The sequence below is a fragment of the Aulonocara stuartgranti genome (genome assembly GCF_965226115.1).
Source record: "Aulonocara stuartgranti genome assembly, chromosome: 22".
Classification (NCBI taxonomy): domain Eukaryota; kingdom Metazoa; phylum Chordata; class Actinopteri; order Cichliformes; family Cichlidae; genus Aulonocara; species Aulonocara stuartgranti.
Genome location: NC_138957.1, coordinates 26,313,998 through 26,338,295, shown reverse-complemented (window position 1 = coordinate 26,338,295; position 24,298 = coordinate 26,313,998). Strand labels below are relative to the sequence as shown.

General features: G+C 42.9%; 1 protein-coding gene across 3 annotated transcripts in view; it reads left to right on the top strand.

Annotated features, from left to right (window-relative positions):
• samd12 (sterile alpha motif domain containing 12) overlaps positions 1-24,298 on the top strand; it is a 145,361-nt gene that overhangs the window by 23,295 nt on the left and 97,768 nt on the right. For all 3 annotated transcript variants that reach the window (XM_082521719.1, XM_082521718.1, XM_082521717.1), the window contains exons 2-3: positions 3,775-3,983; positions 17,822-17,951. In XM_082521719.1, coding sequence (XP_082377845.1) covers positions 3,775-3,983; positions 17,822-17,951 — 339 coding nt within the window. The remainder of the gene's footprint in view (positions 1-3,774; positions 3,984-17,821; positions 17,952-24,298) is intronic.

The following is a 24,298-nucleotide window of genomic DNA, read 5'->3' as shown; positions in this document are numbered from 1 at the left end:
TCTATTTCCCAGACGTATAGCATGTTGCAGTATGAGGAGGAACTATAGAAGTGAAATCTACTGTAGGTGGCCCCGCTGGTATGTTGAATGGCAGCACGGATATTGTTGCTGTTTTGTTTCAGTCCAGTCTGAACTGTGTCAGACTTGTAATTGCTCTCTGACAGTGGTCTCAAATAAGTCGCTAATTGGCAATTTTCCTGGCCGTGCTTGTCTGCCAACAAGCAGACTGGCATTTTTGTTTGGCCAGTAGAATAGAATAGAATAGAATAGAATAGAATAGAATAGAATTCAACTTTATTGTCATTGCACATGCACAGGTACAGGGCAACGAAATGCAGTTTGCATCCATCCAGAAGTGCTTTAGTGATATAGATATATTACAATATATATTAGCAATAATATAGATATGTGAGTATATTACAGAAATGGGTCTATTATGTTATAATGTACACGGTATGAAGTATGTTGTGAATATTCTATAACTATAAGTATGTACAGGCTGTAGTGAGTACAAGCTATGTACAGGATATGGACAGGATATAAATATGAAAAACTATACAGAATATGAAATAAATAACTTTACAGGAATCTGAGATATACAGCTATACAGAAATGGGAACTATGCAAGTTGTAAACAGTTGTAGGGTTAAAAATTATCATATGTACAGAATGATTGTTTACACAGGGCTATACAGTAGTGCAGTTAAGGTAAGTGAGGGTGTGGATAATTTCTACAGAGGCTATATAAAGTGCTAGTGGTTGTGAGTGGTGGTTCACTCCATGTTATTATTGTGTGTTTGAGGGTACAGTTGTCCATTGTGTGTGTGTGTGTGTGTATGTTCAGTCCATGAGTTAACGTGGGTCAGATGTCAGGAGGCAGAGTTCAGGAGTCTGACAGCTGTGGGGAAGAAGCTGTTCCGGTACCTGGTGGTCTTAGTCCGGAGGCTCCTGTAGCGCCTCCCAGACGGCAGGAGGGTGAAGAGTCCATGTGATGGGTGACTGGGGTCTCTGATGATTTTCCCAGCCCTTTTCAGACACCGCTTCCTGTAGATGTCTTTTATGGCAGGAAGTGGTGCTCCGGCGATGCGCTGGGCAGTTTTCACGACCCTCTGCAACGCCTTCCGGTCCGAGGCAGAGCAGTTCCCGTACCAGACTGTTATACAGTTGGTCAGGATGCTCTCGATGGTGCAGCGATAGAAGTTCACCAGGATGTCTGAGGACAGGTGGTTCTTCCTCAGAGTCCTCAAGAAGAAGAGGCGCTGGTGAGCCTTCTTGACCAGCTTGGAGCAGTTGGTCGTCCAGGTGAGATCCTCGGAGATGTGGACTCCCAGGAACTTGAAGCTGCTCACACGCTCCACAGCCGTCCCCTTAATGTGGATGGGTGGATGTGGGTCAGCATTCCTCCTGTAGTCTACGATGAGCTCCTTGGTCTTCTCGGTGTTAAGCAGCAGGTTGTTTGTGTCGCACCACTCAGCCAGACGATCCACCTCCTCCCTGTAGGCGGCCTCATCGTTGTCACTGATGAGGCCAATCACCGTGGTGTCATCTGCAAACTTAATGATGGTGTTGGAACCATCAGCAGGTCTGCAGTCGTGGGTAGTAGATAGCTGTCGTCCTTTTATACCCTCCCCAAAGCCTATGTGTCTATCCAAGATATCAAGGACATTCAAATATGTATTTATTGCAGGCAATTATATGAGACACATTGCACGGTTGTGCTTTTTTTTCCCCTCCTTTTTTCAAGTTCATTCGGTTACTCTTTTTAGACCTTTAAGTAAAGCCGAATGTGCGGCTTTCGAAAAACATGTTTTTTGACCTTTTATCCAAGCAGACTTCAGGTGTGATGAAAAGGGTTTTTGACTTCCATTCCACATGAATGAGACGCTGGTGTTTTTAGAACAAGTGCTCAGGTTTTATGATGACAAATGGCCTATTTTAGTGACACCTAACAAGTCACTGCTAGCTGTCACTTCTGCTCCTGCATCACTGCCTGATGAGACTAAAATAGTGTTCGAGTCTGACACCTCCTGAAAAACACAACTAAAAATAAGCCCTTCATGGAGGAAATGGTACGATACGGTTTTACACAGAGTAATACAAGCCTTCTGCCAATATGTGACTATTATCATTCATCTCTTACATGCATGCAAATTGATTCACAGGAATTGCTTTTGCTGTTTTCTTTTTTAAGTCATCTGCCTGAGACATGTCCTTGAATGCCAATTTGTGGCAGTCATAACACAAGTTTTTACACAGATTTCCAGTTGTTTTTTTTTATCAAGGCAATCAACTGTGCAGGATTTTTGAGGGGGGAAAAAACAGAAGAAAAAAGGCTTTTGTGGCTAAAGATAAACTCTCCTGCTGTAGTGCTCAGCCAGTCTTGGGTTATGCTGAGAATGTCGTCAATTTACAATGCAATATTTTTCCATAAAAACTGAAAGTCTTAGGCAAGTGTAACATGGAAAAAAATTTAGTGTGGTCCACTGAAGTCCAAAGAAAATGTTTCTTTCCGTCTGGAGTAATTTGTATTTCGTGGCATGGCAACAAAATGATCTAGCACAGCTGGCATCAGTGACAACAGAGTCGACATGAAGTCAGGTGGGTTGCTGAGCGGCTTGCAGTTGTTACAGAAACTGTTGGCAGGTTACAGAATATTCAATAGCACACACGTAATGAGATGTGCCAGTTTGCTGAGAGACTAGCTGATCTGTGCTGGCACTGATATCATCTGATCTGCCAGGCCGGCAGCTGAGCTCGACTTTGTAGCCTGCCTGAACTTGTTGGAATTTTCAACTTATGGATGCCTGAACGCTGGCTTTGCTGGTAGTTCCACACTAACAAAATTCTCTTTGTCTTCTTTACTTTTAAGAGCATGAGATTCATAGAAGGGTCATTACATTAAGGATAGAAAAACTAAATTTCTGATGTATGAGACAACTCCTTTGCTGTTGTGCTTTTTCACAGTTTTCAGTTAAGTTGTCTTTTTGGAGAACTTGTCATGGTTCTTCTGTGGATGTTTGCCTGTTTATGTAAATTCCAGATTATCTCCGTGGGGGCATATCATCTCCTGCATAACTTGCTCATCTTCTTGTTTGCAGAAGATATTTTTGTGCCTTACATTTGGGTTGTTCTCATCATGTAGAATCATTCTGGGACTTGTCTCTCTGATGTTAGTGAATAATAGATAACACTTAGCTTTTTCCTGAAACTTTGCTGTTATTATTTATGCTCTAATACAGATTTTGGATAACTGTCTGCAAACAGTCCACTGTATTAAGAACTGTCTGGTAGTAGGAGACAGGTTGCATTACAATGAACTACTGAGACTTTCACTGGCTTACTCACCATAAGTCACTCTCTGCTGCCATCTTGTGGAATTTCTGAAGTGTAGCGTTCAGTGTGTGAGGACTGGGTTATTCAACATGTGTTGCTCACAGTTTGGAATTTCACCAGGAAATTTAATAATCTAACATTTAAGAGAACTGTAAAAAGAGACCATTAAAAAAAGATGTTATACTATTACAGAAACGATGTAGTACTCTTGTGTACTACACAAGCATTGAAAGGCCCATTTATAGAAAACTGCAATCTTAATTTATTAGCTAGTAGCTAGTACATACCTTAGCTAGTACATACCTGAACCTAAGTGATTCAAATGTAATGCAAAGCACCTCCAGTTAAAATTGCAATACTACACTTTCGTCCTATTTATGGCAAATGTCTGCTGTTACCCTTTGCTAATCACTTGGAAATGTTTGCCTCTGACACACTCAGCTGTTCACTGCAACCTGAGCCAGAATGGCATCGACCACCAGATGTGCCAGGAGAATATGACGTCACAGCTGGAGGAGGAAGAAGAGTCTGTGGACGTGGGGTCTGTCCTGCTGGATGACGACAGCCCAAGCTATCAGGATGTCAGCCCTCCTAGGTACCAGCGGCGCTCCCCGCCACACCGATCTGTCTCAGAGTCTGAGCTGACCCGGGTAAGACTATCTATCATAGCATATATTGTTTTTGTTTTTCAATTTTTAATTTTTCAATTATTAATTATTTAATCTCCTGTTATTTCAAGCATATAACAACTCCAACTCCTCTTTTTCTTTGCAAATCTGTACTCTGTGTCTCCATAGTGCCATATGGCAGCGGTCCCCAACCTTTTTTGTGCCACCGACCGGTTTAATGTCAGACAATATTTTCACAGACCTGCCTTTAGGGTGGCGCAGATAAATACAACAAAATAAAATGATACGAGCAAGACACAAACTGGGGTATTTTTCAAATATAATAATAAATGCGAATTCACTGTGTAATTGCCTAACTTTATTGGCAGCATCCACCTACAATGACCAACAAATTGAGTGTAACATCCTTCTCTCTGTCCCTTAATACTCTCTGGTCACTATGGTAACGTGTAAATATTTCTTTGAAAACACACAACTACAACACGGGAAAAGACCCAGGGAAACCGAGTTAACGATAAAAAAAAACCCTGGAAACCATAAATTTCACACCCGAGCCTCAACTGTCGCAGCCCGGAACCAAACGACTCACTGGTATCAGTCCGTGTCCCGGGGGTTGGGGACCGCTGCCATAGTGTCTTCATAGTGTTTTCTATCATACTGCAGCTAAGGGGCGCCAGAGTCAGCAGTTTTCAGACTCATGGTAACTGTAAGAGAAGCTTGGATTAATAAAAGAAAACAGGTGACTGATGGCTAATATTTATATTACATGTTTGTCCATTAAGTCTGTGAGTTAGACACGTGAGTTTAGAATTGAAATAGTCAGGGGGAGTGTGTTCTCACTACTGGGATGATTTGGGTGACGGTGCTGTGTGAGTATTGCAGGTGGCAGCATGCTGAATGACCAGTTGCTAGCAAATGCTAAATACACTGAACTGTTACATGTATTATCTTTTATATTATTTGGGGGGTACAGACTGTTTAATGTCTTTTGATGCGTAGTGTTTTGAAAAATTCAGGGCTGCTAGGTACATTTTAAAAAAGAATGTCTCTTTGCATTTGTTGAGGGAGTTGTAGTTTGATCTTTAACTGTGAAATTTTCAAAAGGTTTTTAATGCCTTTGAAAAATCCATCAAGTCCACAGACTGTGCGTAAAAGTTGGATATAAGCTCTCAGTGTGTCATAAATATATATTTATTTTAAAAGCCAGAATGGGCAGAATGAAAGTGTGGCTGTATAGAAGTCTATGAGAAAAAGGACCTTAATCCTCATTTGACTAAAACATTTTGCCCAGTTATGGTCTCAGCTGCTATTTTCTGATCTTTTTTCCTTTCAGCATAATGTTGTAAATCAATCCAATCTAGAGTAAAATAAACAATAAACCTGGAAATAAAACCTGCTTTGGGGGTGACTGTTATTTCAGTTTTTATTGCTTTATGGCTGATTAGCTGCAAACGTGTTTGCTCTACATTCTGGCTTGACAGCAAGCTTCAGGTTGTCCAATTTTTTGTGTCCAAATTCCCAAAATAAATATAGGCCACCTCGAGCGCACTAAAAACTGAAATGATGAAAGTCTTAGTATTAGATTTACACTTGTGACCCCTCAAATTAGCTGCTTTGTTTTGGATAAAAGTGTAATTACTGTGTTTTCTTAAGTGCTAATTAGCAAATGCTGGAATGCTAACAGGCTAAACCAAGTTAATGAAATGCTCCACTGTATCTAAACAAAAGTATAGCACTTGAAACACTGTAGCACAAGTTCTCAGATCTCACAAGGAATTCACATAGCATGCTTAACTGCACTGTGGTGATATAACTGCACTTATTACTCTTATTTGATGATACATTGATGGTATTTGTTGTCACATTATGTGGACGGCACACATCCTTTTGCTTTCCACGCACAAAATAGTATGCCAGTCATGTAGATAAAGTAACCCCTTATGTTTCTGTCCACCTTGTAAGCACCAACAATAACTTTAATGTGGAATAAGCAGTGACAGACAAGCTGTTGTTTTTCTTGGTGTCCCTGATAATAGATGAAAGGACCCATCAACAGCAGTGAAGACTCATAAGTTGTTTCCTCTCCAGAAATAGACGGATTGGGAGAGTAGTGTTTACTTCCAACGTATGCAAACTGCCATATGCTCTTTTTCTTTCCTGATCAACAGTTACGACAATGAAAGAAGATTAAAGTACTTTGAGTCAGACACCAGCTTCTGTGTAAACCTCTTTGAAATACCAGACCTGCAGCCTGGCCTGGTTGAATTAGTGCAAACAGAAAGTTGCAGAAATTATTTGACAACTTTCAGCCTCAATGTCACATGTCCCTGTGCGATAGATTTAATATCTCCTATCTTTGGAAAAATCTAAGTAGACTAGTCTAGAAAGAGTTTAATTATGTCTCATAGTAATCTGTACTATCAAGCTTTGGAGACACAGGACAGATAGTATTTATTAGTACTTACAGGATTTGAGGTTAATTAAATGGTGTTCAACTTCAATTAGTATTACATATGTGTGCTATTATATGACCACATTCTTTCACATTCTGTATGGCTCGGCATATTATTTTTGATTTCATAAATATGCATGCACTACCAAGTCTAAATCACGGTGATGCTTCAAAACCTCCCGTTCCCTCATATCAAAGTCCTCATAAGTGAAACTCTCACCACTCGGCTGTCATCTAGGGAATGCCTCCTGGCAGTTATATGTGCAGTAGGTGATAATCTTAAAAAGCACAGAGCATAGAAACTGCAACCAAATCCTGTACTGTGATACTTAAAAAATTTGATGTTTATTTGCTGCAAAATAAGGTTTGAGCACCTTAGCGTCAATGTCTTTACCTGATCCTGCCAGAGTGTTTTACTAATGCTATAATTAATAATATTATGGGTGAAAAGCCAAGAAAAGTACACTTTCCTACATCTTTACAACAATCTTAACAACAACATTTGTGCTGCGAGCAGGCGTCAGTGGCTCATATGTTCCCAGGTTACACTGTTGTTTGGTTCCTTGCCTCCTCTGTTACAGTATTTTCCCCTTAGATTTCTCTTCAGCACTCCCTGATTGTCATGTCCCCTCATTACAATGTCTCAACTCATTTGCTTGTTGGTCTTTGTGTGGTGCCAAGTCAATGGACCCATCAAGGCAAGACCATTGAAGGTGCCGTGTGGAGTGTTGCACCATCAAATGTTGCTGCCCGGGGTGCATCAAGCCTCTCAAGTTTAACTGGGAACAGTTAAAACATCTTGCCATCAGTTCATGCCTTGTCTCTCCTCAGACCACTGCGGGTTTGTACTCAACAGTGCCAAACTGGGCCACTTGATAAGTGTTGCTCTTTCAGATATGTTCCCGTCCAGTCATCTGGCTGCAACTTCACCCTTGCCAGTCACTTAGTTCTTTACTGCTGCCCATTTGCGCAGCTTTAACAGCCAAATGTTCAGTTATAGTCTAATTAATCCCAGACCTTGAAATGCATCATTGTATAATCAATGTTATTCACTACATCTGTGAGCAGTCGTAATGTTTTGGCTTGTCCGTGTATATGCATATGAGTCCAGGGACTATATATCTTGCAAATAGAAATTCTAATCAAATGTTGTTGGCTGTTAAATAACAGCAGCCACGCAGATGAAACTGAGAGTCTGTATTAATTCTAGAGTCAACACAGCACTCGTGATTGATACCTCGCCCCGAGAAATCTAAATCCTGTTTAACTGAAACTTTCCGGTGCCACATTCGAGTGCTTTTTCAGCCCTACAAACACATTTCAGTTGATAGAAGAGAAACGTTACCAAGCTTCATCGGCTTTTCCGGTGAGAAACTCAACATTTTGTCAGGATTGCTGACTAAGAGGGAGAGTTTGATGCTAGGGCTCATTCATCTCATTTTTCATGTGGAGTGTAAGTACCTGTTTTAACGATCCATCAATTAGCACTGAATAAATGTGAAGACATAATAAATCCAGACCTTTGTGCCATTCTGTGGAACAGCATACAGCAGGTCATTTCAGTTCATCACATCAGCGGCGTTAATTTTTAAATATTGGATTAAAGTTGAATCATGCGCCTGCTCGGATTTATAATCGAGTCAAGGCTCAGCCATAGATTAAACATGAAGCATAAAACAGCCATTTAGACTCTGTGGATAGCTATAACATCCATAGCAAATAACCTCATCTCAGTCGTAATCAATATGAAGCCCAAGGTGAATATATCTTGTTTGGTGTTAACACGCCCTGCTATGCTTTATGGACCCCGCTGAATCCCAAGGTCAGCTGCTCTGAAGGGATCTGGTGTACTTTCTTTGATGTGCCTGAGTAAAGTTGGCATCGCCTGTAAATCCAATTTCAAACAGAGGCTCCTTATTAAGGCTTATTAATTTTTCCAGCACAGCGTGTTATTCTGTCAGCTATCCACAGCTCTCTGGACTCCTCTCTACCCTGTCCACTCACACATACACGCACCCGTATCACGGTTTCATCCCAATTCCTGTATGTAACAGATTAATTAATACAGGGAATTTTCATCTCCTGCCAGCTCTTGCCGAGAGAAATGGAGCGAGGCAGAAAGAAAAGAAAGCGAGAGAGAACATGCCAGAGCTGTTAATTAGCTGTGCAGTGGAGATAGGGCAGGCGACACAGGGCTCCGTGTCTCAGACACCCATTCACTCAGTCAACATGACATTAATGGCAGCTGCCTTGCTCTTCTTAGTGCTTCTCCGTCAGTCTGCAGTTAAACGTGGAGGCAGTGTTTAGTGGTGACACTAGAGGGTAGTATATAACAGGGAATGTGACTCGTGTAACATAAGGAAGTTCAGGGTGGAGGAAGAAGGAAGCGTCTAATACAACCTTTCAGTTTTCCCGCTGCTGTTGAGAACTGAGGGATGGAATTAAAAGGTAAAATCAAGATTAGATTTAGGGTCTAGAATTATAACTTATACAAAGAATGAGATATGTGGTAGCACTTTGTTTTAAGACCTTATGTAAATACAGGATTGCATTTTTGAGAAGCTGTGAGTATATTGGTATATTTAGCTATAACAGTGTTTCCAAATAAGCTGTAATGTTGTCTAGAATAAAAACCAAAATACAATTTTGCAAATTTGCAGTTGATTTAATCTCTAGATTTAATTGAAAGTAAAAATAAAAAAACAATCGAAATGTTGAAACTAATGAGTTTTTTTCTTTTAATATACACTGATTAGCCATGTGACTAACACCAATAATTTTATTACAATGCAATTTTCTGCTTGGGAAATTCAATTTCTGGCATTCATTTGGTTTTTACTCGGACCACTTGTTGTTGCTGAGATGCAAACTACCCCTGGCAGGGCCGTTTTTAAAAAAAAATAATAATAATAATACTGCACACAGTATTATAGACAGTGGTTTTAATGTTGACTTGTTTACACTCACATTGAAATTTATGTCAGCAGCACATTTAAGAGAACCACTGTCTTGCATCCTGATCCATTTTTAACACTTTAAGCATTTCAGTAGTTTTGATAATTATATTTTCAAATGATACATTTTCCCGTCCTTTACTGATGTACAATCAGCACTGTTTAACATTTTAGGACCTAGTTTATCATATATTTAGCTTAATTCATCCACCCATCTATTGTCCAGTTGGGGGTTATAGGGTATCCTATCCCAGTTGTTGTAGGTTTCCATCATCTTGCTAAAATAAGCAAAGCCTTTTCCTGAAAAAAAGATGTCTGGATAGCATTAATGGTGTTTTCACAGTAGTTCAAGGTTTCCGTGTGCACTCATGCACCACCATGAATGGTTCAGGAGTTAATCATCCACCAATTGAAAGATCACTCTCTGGCTCCTCCAGTCTGCATGTTGCATGTCCTTGGGCAAAATACTGAACACTAAATTCAGTATTTTGCTGATACTGTGCGATCAAACATCAAGAGTTTGTGAGTCTGGTATAATAGTTAGAAAGCTCTTAAAGGCATAGAATAAACCTCTGTTTGAATGAGTGTGTGAAGGTGTGACTGTGGCGTGTTGGTGACTTTTGAAATGAGCACTGATAATAGGCTCTCTTCTTTCTACTTGAGGCATCCATAATTTTATGAAAATAAGTTCAGATTGGCTGTCAGGACCTTGTATTGTCTATGAAAGTTTATGAGCCAGTGTGGGAATTGTTTTTCAATCTTCTAGTCTTCATAGTTATTTATTTGAAGTGAATTGCTAGCACATTAAATAAGCATTTATACAAAACAAAGCAACTGAAAAACTCTAAAATTACATGATTCTGTTTTTGCCGAGGCGAGCCGTGTGGAGTTGGAAAAAGGACCCAAGAGCAAGCAGTGTATGAAAAGATTAGTGGAGTTTATTTACAAGGTGTCAGTGGCAGGAACAGAAAACGAATAATGAGACAAACTAACGGAAACCTAAACTGGGAAAACTAAAGAGCAACTGAATGAACAAAAGCATAAGGAAACACAAAACACTGAGTCCTCAGACTCAGGACCATGACAGTACCCCCCCTCAAGGGCTGGCACCAGACAGCCCAACAGAAACACAAAAACGGACCAAAACCAAAAAAACCCCCCCACGAACCAAAAAACAGAAAACGACCCGACCAGGGCGGGCGGTGGGGGTCCAGGACGGAGGGACACAGTCCGAAAAGGCCCAGACGGACAAGGTCAGGGGGCCGACCCGGAGGCCAAAACAGTTCAGTTCCGGGGGCCGACCGTGTGAAAGGCAGCGGCAGTGGGCCAGGTCCGGAGGCCGGCCACGTGGAAGGTAGTGGCGGCGTTCAGGAGGGCGTTCAGGAGGGCGTCCACGGTGGCGGAGATGCCCAACAAGCGGCCTGGCAGATGACCGACGATGTGGAGGTGGTAGTAGGGGACCTGAAGGCTGCGTGGCCCCTGCAGCCCCAGACGAGGCGGAGGCTGGACCAGACGAAGCTGATGAGGACGCTGAAGCAGAAGCCGGACCAGACGACGAGGATGAAGACGAGGATGCCGGACCAGACGACGAGGATGAAGACGAGGATGCCGGACCAGACGACGAGGATGAGGATGCAGAGGCTGGACCGGATGAAGCCAAAGCAGACGCTGGACCAGGCGACGAGGATGAAGCCAAAGCAGATGCTGAAACCGGACCAGGCGAGGCCGAAGACTCTGAGGCCGCAGCAGGCGAGGGTGATGAGACTGCAGCTGGTGATGAGACTGCAGCTGGTGGCTGGACGGGCTCCTCGGGCCCCCCAGCTGACGAGGCAGATGGCTGGACGGGCTCCTCGGGCCCCCCAGCAAAAACAGTCTCAGAACCAGTGGGCACTGGAGCCCCTGGCACACACAGAACAGAACCAGCAGGTGCGGAGACCTCTGGCAGGAACACAACAGAACCAGCAGGCACCCGGGCCTCGGGCAGGAACGCAACAGAACCAGCAGGCGCGGAGACCTCTGGCAGAAACAGAACAGAACCAGCAGGCACAGTGGCCCCTGGCAAACACATAGCAGACTTCAGCTGCCCAGAGCGTTGACTCTGCTCAGGCAGTGACAGCTGGGTGCAGTCCTCAGCTGGCTTCTTGACCTCCAGGGATCCAGAATCAGCTGGGGGCTGAACCCCGGCCTCTGCGGAGGCCCTGGAGTGTGTCGCAGTCTCAGAACTGGCCAGCTTTTGAGGACTGTTGACAGTATTGTTAGATTTGTCTCTCTGCTTGTAGTGGATGGGCGAGGAGCAGTGTCTTTCGGGTAGAATTGACTTGTATGGTTTTACAGGTGGAACAACTGACACAGGATGCAGGGCTGGTGGCTGCTGAACAGGAGGCTGAACTGAGGGTGACTGACATAGTGGTTGTGATGACAACGGTGGTGGAATTAGAGACTGAGCTTGAGGCCGCGCGGCTAACTGAGCTTGAGGCCGCGCGGCTAACTGAGCTTGAGGCCGCGCGGCTAACTGAGCTTGAGGCCGCGCGGCTAACTGAGCTTGAGGCCGCGCGGCTAACTGAGCTTGAGGCCGCGCGGCTAACTGAGCTTGAGGCCGCGCGGCTAACTGAGCTTGAGGCCGCGCGGCTAACTGAGCTTGAGGCCGCGCGGCTAACTGAGCTTGAGGCCGCGCGGCTAACTGAGCTTGAGGCCGCGCGGCTAACTGAGCTTGAGGCCGCGCGGCTAACTGAGCTTGAGGCCGCGCGGCTAACTGAGCTTGAGGCCGCGGTTCAAATGAATAAACAGTCCTAGTATCATCAGAGCTGGTGTTAATGGTCTCTGGGTTATATGTCACAGTTTTAGCAGACCCTGGGTTGGCTGACACGGGTTTAACAGTTTCAGAAGAACAACAGCCCTTTGCTTTCACTGAAGTCTTAAAAATGCCAACCTGGGAGAGATCGGTTACCACGAAGGTAGGTAGGCTTAGCGAATTAGCTCCCACTGACACACCCCGAACAATCCCGGAAGAAAAAGTCTTAAGGTCCGAATTGGAACTGTTATCCTTCCTACTCACCTCAGTCGGCCGCTCTGATATCCTGGGGTCCGACTGTGGCGAGGGGCGTCGACGGCGTGAGTGCTGATCCCCATTTGAAGGCTGGACCGACGGGCCGGGCAGGACACTCTCCGTCGGGTCGGGGAGTGAAGCATGAGTTGCAGGGTGGGTGGTAGCAAGGGGGAGAAGATGAAGCTCGTTCAGAACAAAATTCTGTGTGAGCGGGTGAAGTGAGCTGAGCAACCAGGGGAGACCAGAAAGTAAGCGCTGTAGCCGAACAGCTATGCTTTGGCGGAATTCTCTCCCCTCATGCTCCAGCCATAGGTTAATTAATTTGTCCACTGAGTACATAATGTCCTCCCGGAGCTCCTCGGGCGGGTTGACTGCTGCTGGGTCCATAGTGGCCGGTTCGTACTGTCACGGCTGCCGAGGCGAGCCGTGTGGAGTTGGAAAAAGGACCCAAGAGCAAGCAGTGTATGAAAAGATTAGTGGAGTTTATTTACAAGGTGTCAGTGGCAGGAACAGAAAACGAATAATGAGACAAACTAACGGAAACCTAAACTGGGAAAACTAAAGAGCAACTAGAAATCCACAGGACACGGGGTGAAAGGCAGAGAGACGCAGACTGACGGAGGATACAAAAACGCAGAGAGACACAGATGAATGCAGAAAAGCGCGGACTTACATGGAGTAATACAGACGAACCGGCAACAGGCAGGAGAACACACAGGGCTTAAATACACACACCAGTAATCAGGGGATAAGAGACAGGAGGGCAACACAGCTGGGAGAAATCAGAGCTGACGGGACAGGGGAAATGTAAACTGAACACACTCACATCAGACATGAACCTTCAGAATAAAACAGGAAATTAACAGACAGAGAACCAGACAGGACACTGAACTTGACAGGCAGACTCATGAGCAGACACAATAACACCATGGACAGACAGAGGGAACACAGAGAAGTGGGAGCAGGCAGGCAAAGAACAGAAACCTAACAAATGGCAAAATAACAACAGAATACACACTCGGAATGAACAAAAGCATAAGGAAACACAAAACACTGAGTCCTCAGACTCAGGACCATGACAGTTTTTGCATCCTACATTTATAGTAATGTGCAAAAGGACACAACTTTCAGATACTGTTTACCTAGGCCAGTCACTTCACATACAAAAAAACCCAATAGCTCTTTGGGAATTGTTATCATGAATTCAATATGCCTGTCAGAAATTATGTTTTGGTTTTTTGTTTTTTGTCTGCTGTTACAATAGTTAAAATTGTGTTTTTGCTTAGTTGTCTTATCTGTTTTGTGTCAACACTGGTTCATCCCTTGAGTAAAGTGCCATTTTTATGCCTGAGTGATTCATAGGTCAGTGCTGTTAAGTGGCTTAGCAAAGAAAAGAGAAAACCATTCCTTTAAAAATGAACAAGTACAAAGGCTGGAAAATCGGTGCAAAAGCAATGTCCAAAAAAATACTTTGAAAGACCTTCAGAAAGCCTAAAGACAACAAAACAACAAAGTCTGGTTGTTTAGAAGCAAAATATTAAGAAACGCTGACTTTTACACGCAACTTTTGGTACTGTGTGAACATTACTTCCATTTTTTTTTTTCATACCTGTTTAGGACAAAAAGGGAATCAGCTACGATTTATTCAACAAACACCGCTGCGCCTAATGAAGGCTACTAGACAACGGTTTTAAATAAAAGGAACAGCACTTTGCTATCAAATAGCTATCGAGTATTTGTTCTGCCCTTGTGTGCATTTGCTCAATAAATGAACTCTGCCACTTTATATTGTCCAGGGAAATATCCAGAGCCGAGGTTGAATTTGAGTTATTTCTGGTAACTAAGCAAAACTCAGACGAACTAATAAATCTGTTTCACTTCATAAGCTCCTTGTGGTCAGTTTAGCACTAAATTCAAATTATTGACAAGACAATGTCCTTACATGAGCTAATTGCTGCTGTAGTTAACATTTTTAATTGAGTGAAAAGCCATTTGACCCTGCAATCAGCCCGACAATCTTGGAGGCAAAATGAAAACCGCGGCACGGGGATGAGGGGGGTTTGCAGTTCTCCTAAGAAACAATTATTGCCGTACAACACCACTGCCAAATTCACTCTCTCAGTCACATGGTGTTTGTCTCTGGAATGCTTTTCAGCGCTTTTTAATTCCCAGCTCTTTTTTGTATTCCAATACTGTCCTCACAAAGGGGCCATGTGATTGCCTCTTGATTAATTTAGCTGAGTGCATTCATATTGGATCTTTAAATGCTTATCAGCGTTAGTGGGATTACATGCTTCATTATGTATGTAATAGTTGTTTTTTTCCAGTGTGACTGGAAATGTATGTTTTTCGCAGACTCTGGTTCATCTTAGGGTTGTGCGTTTTCCCCCCAAAAGGCTTTATTTCTCATCTTTTAATTTTTGAGGTTGTCCTTGCTCTGTTGCTAAGGTAACGTGAAGAATACTGGAAGCTCTACTGGGCTTTCAGATATCAATTAAATCCAAGGACATCACAACACTGTACGCATATCGGCACAGATGGCGGTCATATAAATGTGCCGCGTGCGCGCGTATGCATTGCATTTATGCGCATTCCTTCCAGTGTGAACGCATTTGTGCGAACGGGCTGCACATGTGGATAAATGCGTGCGTCTTTGTGTGCTCGTTCCCAGACGTATTCCACTTAGAAATAAAGCGGGCTTCCTCTCTCACCCCTGCGCTGTCACTCAAAACTCTAATTGGCCTGGAGTCTCTTGAACACGGCTCTTTGAGCATGATTGTACTCTTGTTTTCTTCTCTGTTCTGTTTTCTCTCCGCCCTTTGGCTCTGCAGGCTGGCTGGCAGGCAGAAAGGCACCGGCTCACCTATTGTACAGGCCCAGGGAACACAGCTATGGGCTAAATCAGTGCAGAATGTAAAACACAGATGGCCATTGACTCACAAATGGGTTCATGGAAAATGAGAGAGTCTCCTGTGTCAAACTCTGCTGAGTCTACCATGGAGCACCAGGCTTTTTGCTTTTCATTCCTCTGGATCATCTGTCAGTCCGGCCATCCTTCACACTCCCAGCCTCCTCTCTTTTTTCTTTTTCCTCCTTTTCTACACTCTACTTTCTCACATGCTTTCATAACACACACACACACACACACACACACACACACTCACACTCCTCTCTCTCTCTCTTCTTTTCTTCTCCATCCTTCACTCTTACGACATCCTGGCCTCCCTCTCTCTTTTGTCGCCTCAGGCTTATAGTCGGGGTTAATTAGCATTGAGTTGAGCTGTGTTTAATGGTTAATGTGGTTTCTTCCTGTAATACCACACCCTCCCCTCTCTGCAGTTTCTACACCTATCCTTTGCAGGCTGCCAAGCAATCGTATTAAGAGAGGCGGCCTCGCCTTTCTGCGTACATAGCTACCTGCTTTCTTTGGCTGTCTGTCACTTCGCCTACCTACACGGGATACAGACCATATGCCCAAATCAGCATGTACACATCCCTCAATTTCTCTTTCTCTCAGGGATGCCGCGTGATGAGTGGGAAGGAGCGGTGAAAAGACACCGAAAAGGCAAGAGTGAGGTAGCACCATATAATAAGAAACAGGTGAGAGAAGGGCGATGGGAGAGACGAGGGCTACAATATGCGGGGAGAAGAAGTGAGAAAGACAACGCGATAGATCTGACAGGGCCTGCGTGAGATTGAACGTTGGGGAGAGATGAGACGGGATAGAAAGGAGGAGCGAGAAGGCACAAGCCGGGAGAAATGCTGCCAGTACCTGCTGCTCTGCTTTCTTTGGGTGGAGGAAAGAGGGGGCTTCCATTGCTATGCCGCACCACACGGCAGCCAGAGAGCAGGCTGAAGTGGAGGGGAGTGGATGTGAAATTTTAATCACCTCTCTGTGTTTGTAATTTTAGTAGCCCCCTCAATCAAAATCAAATCCATTGCCAGCACTTTCAAGAGCAATCCGCTGGCAGTCTACTGCATAGCCTGCTGTTGAAGTAGTGCGTTTAAATAAGAAAGGTGTCTTGCAGCAAGACTGCAATGCAAAACAGAGAAGTGTATGCATGCACTCGTTCATAGTTCTCTGTCAAAACTGGCTACAGCTACAATGTTATAGGTTTTGGATACTATTGGCCCTGGATAGCAGTAAGTGTTGGTCCTCTTGTGCTTTTACAGTATGATATCTGTCTTTCTTATGGTCTAGTTTATTCTTTTTTTATTTCAGATGCCCATACAGAAAGAATAAAACACTGCAAGACTTCCCAGCATACAGCAAAAGTCAGTCAACAAGAAAACTAACAGGACACTTGAAGGGGCATACTTTTAATTTCCCTCAGAAGTGCACTAATAGTTTAACTCTTCATTGCCATTACACGTAGTACAATGAAAGTGTGGTACTGTCCCACATCGGCGCTTAAAGAAAGCCTAGCAAATCACAATAAATAATAAGATATACAGAGAATAACATATGTTCAATATGTGCAGAGACATTTGGTGGTGTTGATGTTGGCTGGTCTACTGCTTGTGTGGAAATATTCTTATACTGGTTTGGTGCATTTGCAGCGCTCAGAGCTTGCATGCATTCTTGACATCTGTAATTTTGATTAACGTGCTTATCAGGCGTTAAAGCAAATAATCAAAATAGAAAACTTAAAGTTATCCTCTAAGCTTCGTGTTATAATTCAGGGGCCAAATTTCCGCACATGTAAAGAGACGACAGCACAAGGTGTTCATCTTCTAGCTGCTTATTTCGAGTCCATGTTTTTGATCCCTTTGTGTTTCTCAGTTTTCTCCTCACAGAATTGATTTGCACAAATTAACACCACCTTTCTCTCAGTCATCATTTTTTTTTGTGTGTGTTTAGATACAGATTTTTTTTGTTGTTGAGGAAAAATGAGCCATTTAGTGTTTAACTTTAACGCAAGCGATACGTTTCTCTGAGCTGTACAATGTGAACATATGTTGAGAACATATGTTTAATTCATACATAACAGTGTGTGTAATTCAAAATTTAATATTTTACTTTGTGCTGAGCTCCCAGCTGTAGATTTCATGACTGTCTTTTTAAACATTTTTCTGGAGTTATAGTGTAAAAAAATCACTTATTAGCCATTGATCACTGATGCAGAAGGGAAAATGTCACAAAGCAGCCTGTAAAAATTCAGATACACTAAAATACAGTTAAGAAGTGAAAGTGGCATGATCCCACCAGGTCAAAACGGAAAACACTGACACATAACAGTATTTTACCTGCATCTTCTAAATCAAACGATTTGACCAAAAAGAGGAAGCGGTAGTCCATAAACGTCATAATCAGGGTTTATTAATGGTTATAAATGGTGACTGTGTAAAAAGATTTTAAAATAAGGAGTTCTTATTTTTTTTATTATTATGTTTGTATCTTATACAGACAGGATATGTGAAGCTGTCCAAGCCAGTGGCCCTGTGGACCCAACAGGACGTGTGCAAATGGCTGAAGAAACACTGTCCCAATCAGCACCAGATCTACAGCGATTCGTTCAAACAGCACGACATCACAGGTAGTTTTTGGCACCTGTACAGTGGCTTCATTTGAGGAGGTTTATGGCTTATTATCCACGGGTTTCTAGTAGCTCGTTGCTCTTTTAAAACCTGGTTGATTTTTTTTCCATTCACATTCATGATCAATAGGATAAGACGAAATGGATGTATAGATACTGAACTGCTATATCCGCTATATGGACAGTTTAGTAGAACTCATAGTGGCGGCTTTTAACGTAACGTAACATTACAAACATGTTTCCATTTGATATCAGTAATTAAATAAGTGCACTTCTGAGATACTCACTTCCTGAGAGCTCTGTGCAATCACAGAGGTTAAGCTAACTGTAGAATTTAAAGATTTAGCATTTCCTGCCTGGTAAACTCCAATTTTTTATTACCGGCTTATTTAGAAAAGGTGCAACATGCATGTGTGAAGAGTTTAAATATATTTGCAGCCACCTTTGTCAGACCTCTGCTAACTAATTAAAGAAAGTAAGAAAAAACAAAGCAAATCTGTTTTGCTCCTGAAAAAGTGCTAAAGTGCAAGTAACATGATATGCAGCAAATATCACAACGTTAAATCACTGAATATCTCTCTTTAAATGAGGTTTGGAGTCAAGTTCATGAAACTGGTACATTTATCACATCTGCTCTTGACAAAACCAGATCTCATTCATAACATCCCAGGTGCTCTCTGCACCCACTTTCTGCCACCTGCCACCCGGCCTACATCCCTCGCTTCCCACTTTCAGCGTTCCCGCCGAAAACAGCCGGCCATGTCAATCATCTTCCTAACGAGGCTACTCAAGGTCACTCTGACCTAACGACACTCCAGCCCGCGTGGCAACAGACGAGCGCTAATTGCCGCACTCTCTACCTCTCAGAGCACGAATGATCGCATTAATATGTTTATTTGTTGCTGTCGAGGACCTCCTCGACTCAGTGACTGGCTGGCAGGATAAATCACTTGGTGGTCATGATGAGTGGTGTAATGACTCACGCTCCCATTTCACCCGTTGATGCATTTGTTCTGTTATACGTCTGCATAGAGGATTTTGAGATTTAGCATCTCCTGTTTAATGGCCTGAAAATATGAATCTCGCCGCTTTGCAGCTCAAGTTGCAGATATATCTCATCACCAGCATAGAGGTCTGAGAGATCCACAGTTCATTGCACGCTTGCTGAACCACTGCTGCGTTTTTGTTTTTTGTTTTTAAATCCGTTTTCAAGCGAAGGCATTTCAGCAGATTTTATTTTGTTTTCTTTTCACTCAAGGTAAAAGCTAAAAGTGATGTATTGACGAGTCACTTGTGAAACATTAGCTTCTGGTTTCTGTGGACTGATTCGGAGCTCGTGTGCTAAATAAAATATTTGCCGATTCAGATGACTTACAAGGCAAATATAAAAGGATGATTTAAAGGGCCTGCCTCTGAAAACACTCTTAATCACGCAGTTAGAGCGCTTATCCATCCACTCATTTGAAATTTCTCATGAGGTCCATATCTGAATACGGAAAAATTAATCTAACTTTAAGATTAAACACCTCTGTGTGCCTAACAATTCTAGTGCATCCAGTTAGTCTGTAAATTAATTACACTTTTAGTCTCCCAGTTAATAAAACCCTGGAACCTAGCTTCCTAATAGTGTATTAACTTAATGACCTGTGATTGTTATTAAGGTGTAATAATGTTTGCGGGCTCTAACAGGTGTGGAAAGGGTTAACCAAATGAAAACTCATGCTCATATTGTACACACACGCACACACATACACATTCACGCTGGCACAATTAGGAGATAATGACATGCACAAAACCTGCAAGTAATTCAGTTTGTCTTCACATTGAGCATTAATTAACAGAGCCCAATTAAAACAGGCCAAGCCACACCAATTGGGCTCACGAGGCAATTTGCATCCCAATCAATCTTTGAAATATTATGCAGATATTTTTCTGTTCCTACACTCTATTAGAATAAACAAGGGGGAAACAAATGATGGAATATTGTTGTGGAAAACAATCATGCGTAGACAAACAAACAGTGAGTATGAATACATTTATAAGAGCATGCAGGCGTGCGTCTGAGAATATCTATTTGTTCAGTGTGCTTGTCAGCCATGAGCTGTGACCCTTGAAAATCAGAACCATGTGTGTGTGCGTGTGCGTGCACATGTGTATGCATGAATAGATTTTTGGCTTTTTAGCATCGGAGTCTCCAGACCGTAGCAATTCTTGACTGTATTTTCTGACAGAAAAGTCAGCCCTCTTTTTGGCTGCCAGCGGTACTCAATCTCACTTGTCTTGGCAACGTAGTCGTCCCTTCATAAAGTAGCAAATCAATAAACGGTCTCTATTTCAGATCATAATTCAAACAGGCATTTGTGTCCTCCCGCTCCTGACATAAAACAGCGGCGAGGGAAATGCATTTTACTGCGGATCAGGACTGGTGCAACATTTTAACGTTGAGCGACTTCAGTATGCAGCAGCTGGCTTCCTTCTAGGCTCCTCTAACCTCTGCCAAAGAAATCAATGTTTCCTATCCTCCCTCCAGCCTCTGCTGCCAAGAAACCCTTTCCCTTCCTCAATCTTCACCTCCCACCCCCAACAGAGACGGCAGCGAATTTGACTTTAACACTCAGCTGCCATTAAAAATGCATTAAAGCATATTAAGGCATAATTAGATATTAGTCCCTAATCCGTTGTAATTACAAAGACAAAGCTCTTTTGGTTGAGAGAATAGCTTGGCATGGTAAATTAGTTAAACACACCGTTTCCGATACTTTAGATGTAATCAGCATAAAAGGTGCGATGACATAGGTAATCAGAAGCAAAGAGGATGAAGGAGGAAAAATGGGCGAGTCGCTATTAACTTATATTTTCTGTCAGAGGAGACCATTACATCACAGTGTGGAAATTCAGAGTGTCTCTAAGGGCGTACAGTGACTGAATTAGAAGCAGCTGTGGAGGCTGGCTGCAGGGGCTGGTTTTAGAAAACTGTCGAAGATGGGGGTCCAGATTTGAGTGCAGTGTTTTGTTTTGTTTTTAGGATGAACCACATTTATACAACAGTTTTCAAGTTAGGATTGGATGAGATGGTAAAAACTTCCAACCGGTTGCTGTCACACTAGCATATGCCAGGGTATTTGTGGTGGTGTTTGTGTGCCTCAGGGTTACTCACAGGGTGCTTTTTTAAAAAAAAAAGGAAAAAAAAGTTACCATCTGTTTATATTTATAGTTTCATAGTTTTAAAAAATGTGAATGTGTCTTGCAGTGAAAAGCACTTTGAATCGTCATCAGGACAAAAAAACACTATATAAATGTAACTCATAATCTAAAGAGCTTTTGTTTCATGAATGCAGTGATTTCTACAGACTGCTTCCAGGTAATAGATGAGAATGCAAACAGCAAATGAGTCAAAGGGACTAACATGGCTCCAAATCAAGTGGCGAGCCACATAAAAGATCCATCTGTGGTTGTTGTTTGAGTGATTGAGTTGTGCAGTGAGCTGATGAGCTCTTAGGGGGACAATCTGATCCACAGGCAGAAGGAATCATGGTTAATGAAACCATTAGCAAGGCGATTACATGTCAGTGTGTTACATGTTATTAATTACTGTCCTGCCAATTGCATGTTTAGAAAATGGCGTTCAGGGATAGCTCAGTAGGTAAAGTGGTCGCCCCATGATCGGAAGGTCGGCGGTTCGAATCCACTTAATGGCTACCCTGAGGTACCCCTGAGCAAGGTACCGTCCCTACACACTGCTCCCCGGGCGCCTGCTTAGTGGGCTGCCCACTGCTTCACTGAGTGAATGGGTCAAATGCAGAGAAAAACAAGTAATTTCCCCATGGGGATCAATAAAGTATCCATTATTATTATTATTATTATTATTATTATTATATAGAGAATTAAAAATTAATCTGTAGAGACCGTGAATGACTTGTCGTTAAATAGTGATATAATAATAAACTGAAAAGAGATATCCGTTTATTGATGAAAAGAGGGAAAAAAATAATGTCTCGGCCCAAAAGAGAAGCGCAGATATCCAAGTGATTGCAGCTCGTGTACCAGTGAGGCTTTTGTAACGATTTTGAGAAAATAGGACATTTATTCAAAGGCAACTTATCTCATTGCCACTATGTGTTCATATGATTACAGTCTCAAGCACAGTAATCGTGTCACACTGTTCTGCTTATGTCTCCCAAGTATTTTACTAGTGTGATTCAGCAATGGAAGCAAAGCCTGAAAGCAGGCAGTGCCTTAGAGAAGCCTGAAGGCATGTGCATGGCTTTTTTTCATTTTTTTTAAATGTTCTTATTTTATTTTTATTTTTTCTTTAATTTTTGTCTTTTTTTAAATGACATGCATTAATTATATACACGAATTAGGAACCCTGGTTCCAAATTGCTTCCACTGCTTTAGCCTACCTGTGAGTTATGATGAGGAGTAGGCAACGTGATTGGAATTCATATCAATTTACTTCTCTTGAATAATGTTAACTTGGGTTTATAGGGGTGTATACTGAGCTCACTCCTGTCCTCACTCTACACCTACGCCTGCACGGCCACTAGCATCTACAATTTCATTGTGAAGTTTGCGGATGACACAACAATGGTGGGTGACAGTTTACAAGGAGGATGTCAGTGCCTTTAAACTCCAGTGCTAAGACTACCATCTCACCCTAAATGTTACAAAACCAGAAGAGATGATAGTGGACCTCTGGAGGTGTAGAAGAGCACATCACCATCACCATCAAGAGTGAACAGTGGAAAGAGTGAACAGCTTCCGTTTCCTAGCTGTACATCTGGCAGACCATCTGGTCAGTTCATACAAACAGCATACACCTTCATAGTCAGCACAGTGTTACATCACGCAGCGCAGCATGGTGGCTGCGGTGACACCGGTGTGACAGCAGCGCGGTGTGACCTGTGTGACGTCACGCAGCTTTCGCAGAGGTCAGCGCGTTGTTACGTCATACAGCCATCGCGGACAGCAGCTCGGTGTTACGTCAGGGGTGTATACTGAGTGTTAGAGTCAAATTGTTAAATGTTGTCATTGTGTTACTTAAATTTGCAAGTCTTGGTTCAAACTATATGGTCAAAGACATTCTCCTGTTTCTATTGCCCTCCCCAGGCTGTTGAATGGTGGAGGAGGCTATAGTGTTTTATTATAGGGACACATCCTATGTGAAGGTTCTGTTTTAAACTTCCTGCCTTTATGACCCTTTGGTGAGCAGGAGGTCAGACAAACGCACCCCCAAACACACACACACTCACATGCATACACATACACGCACATGCTCGCACATACATGCACGCACACGCACACACGCGCACACACACACACACACACACACACACACACACACACACACAAAGACACAGTGTTTTAACCTTTTATAGCCATGGGGTTTTTTACAGTGGGTGTTTGTGTAAACTGTGTGTCACAGAAATAAAAGGCTGCAGGGGGAGATGGTTCTTCAAAGTGGTCTGACACCGAGGGCAGAAGGGCTGCTCTGAGATCCTTCCCTTGCTAGCATGTGAAAACCCGGTTGAGCTGTTCGTCTTGCTTCGTTAATGGGAATAAGTCTCTAAACCAGCGGGCCCTGTGGAAGCACAGACCCAACACTGAGCCCTCTCCTGTCCTCACTCTACACCTACGACTGCACAGCCACTAGCATCTCCAATTTCATTGTGAAGTTTGCCAACAATTCAACAGTGGTGGGTCTTATCACCGGTGTCGCGCGGTGTGACGTCATGCAGCCTTCATAGACGGCAGCGTGGTGTTACGTCAGGGGTGTATACTGAACTCTCATGTACTCACGCTACATCTACAACTGCACGGCCACTAGTATCTACAATTTCATTGTGAAGTTTGCTGATGACACAACAGTGGTGGGTGACGGTTACAAGGACGATCTCAGTGCCTTTAAACTTTATTGCTAAGAGAACCATCTTACCATCTTACCCTCAATGTCTTAAGAAATAGTCCTCCAGGCTATCTGAAGCCATTCAGGAAGAAGAGGCTGAGGTATGCCAGAGAAAAAGAACCGAACCCAAAATCTGTGGCAATGTGTCTGATGGTGTGATGAATCCAAAGATCTGGTTCAAGTTGTTATCAGTAAAGAAGAGGTCAGGAGCAAGGTACAACAGTGTTTACAGTTATCTGTTTAGGTTCTGTCTTGATTTGCGCTGTATTTCAGCCCCAATATATATATTTCATGCTTATTGTCTGTGTGTATATGTGAAGATGTTTGTCGCTTAGCTATGATTTCAAGGGGTTACCCTGAGGATGGGGTCTCTCATAGGTAGTTCAGCAGACCAACTAACCAATCACATCTTCCTACCATCCTCCATCTTTATGGCTTCACT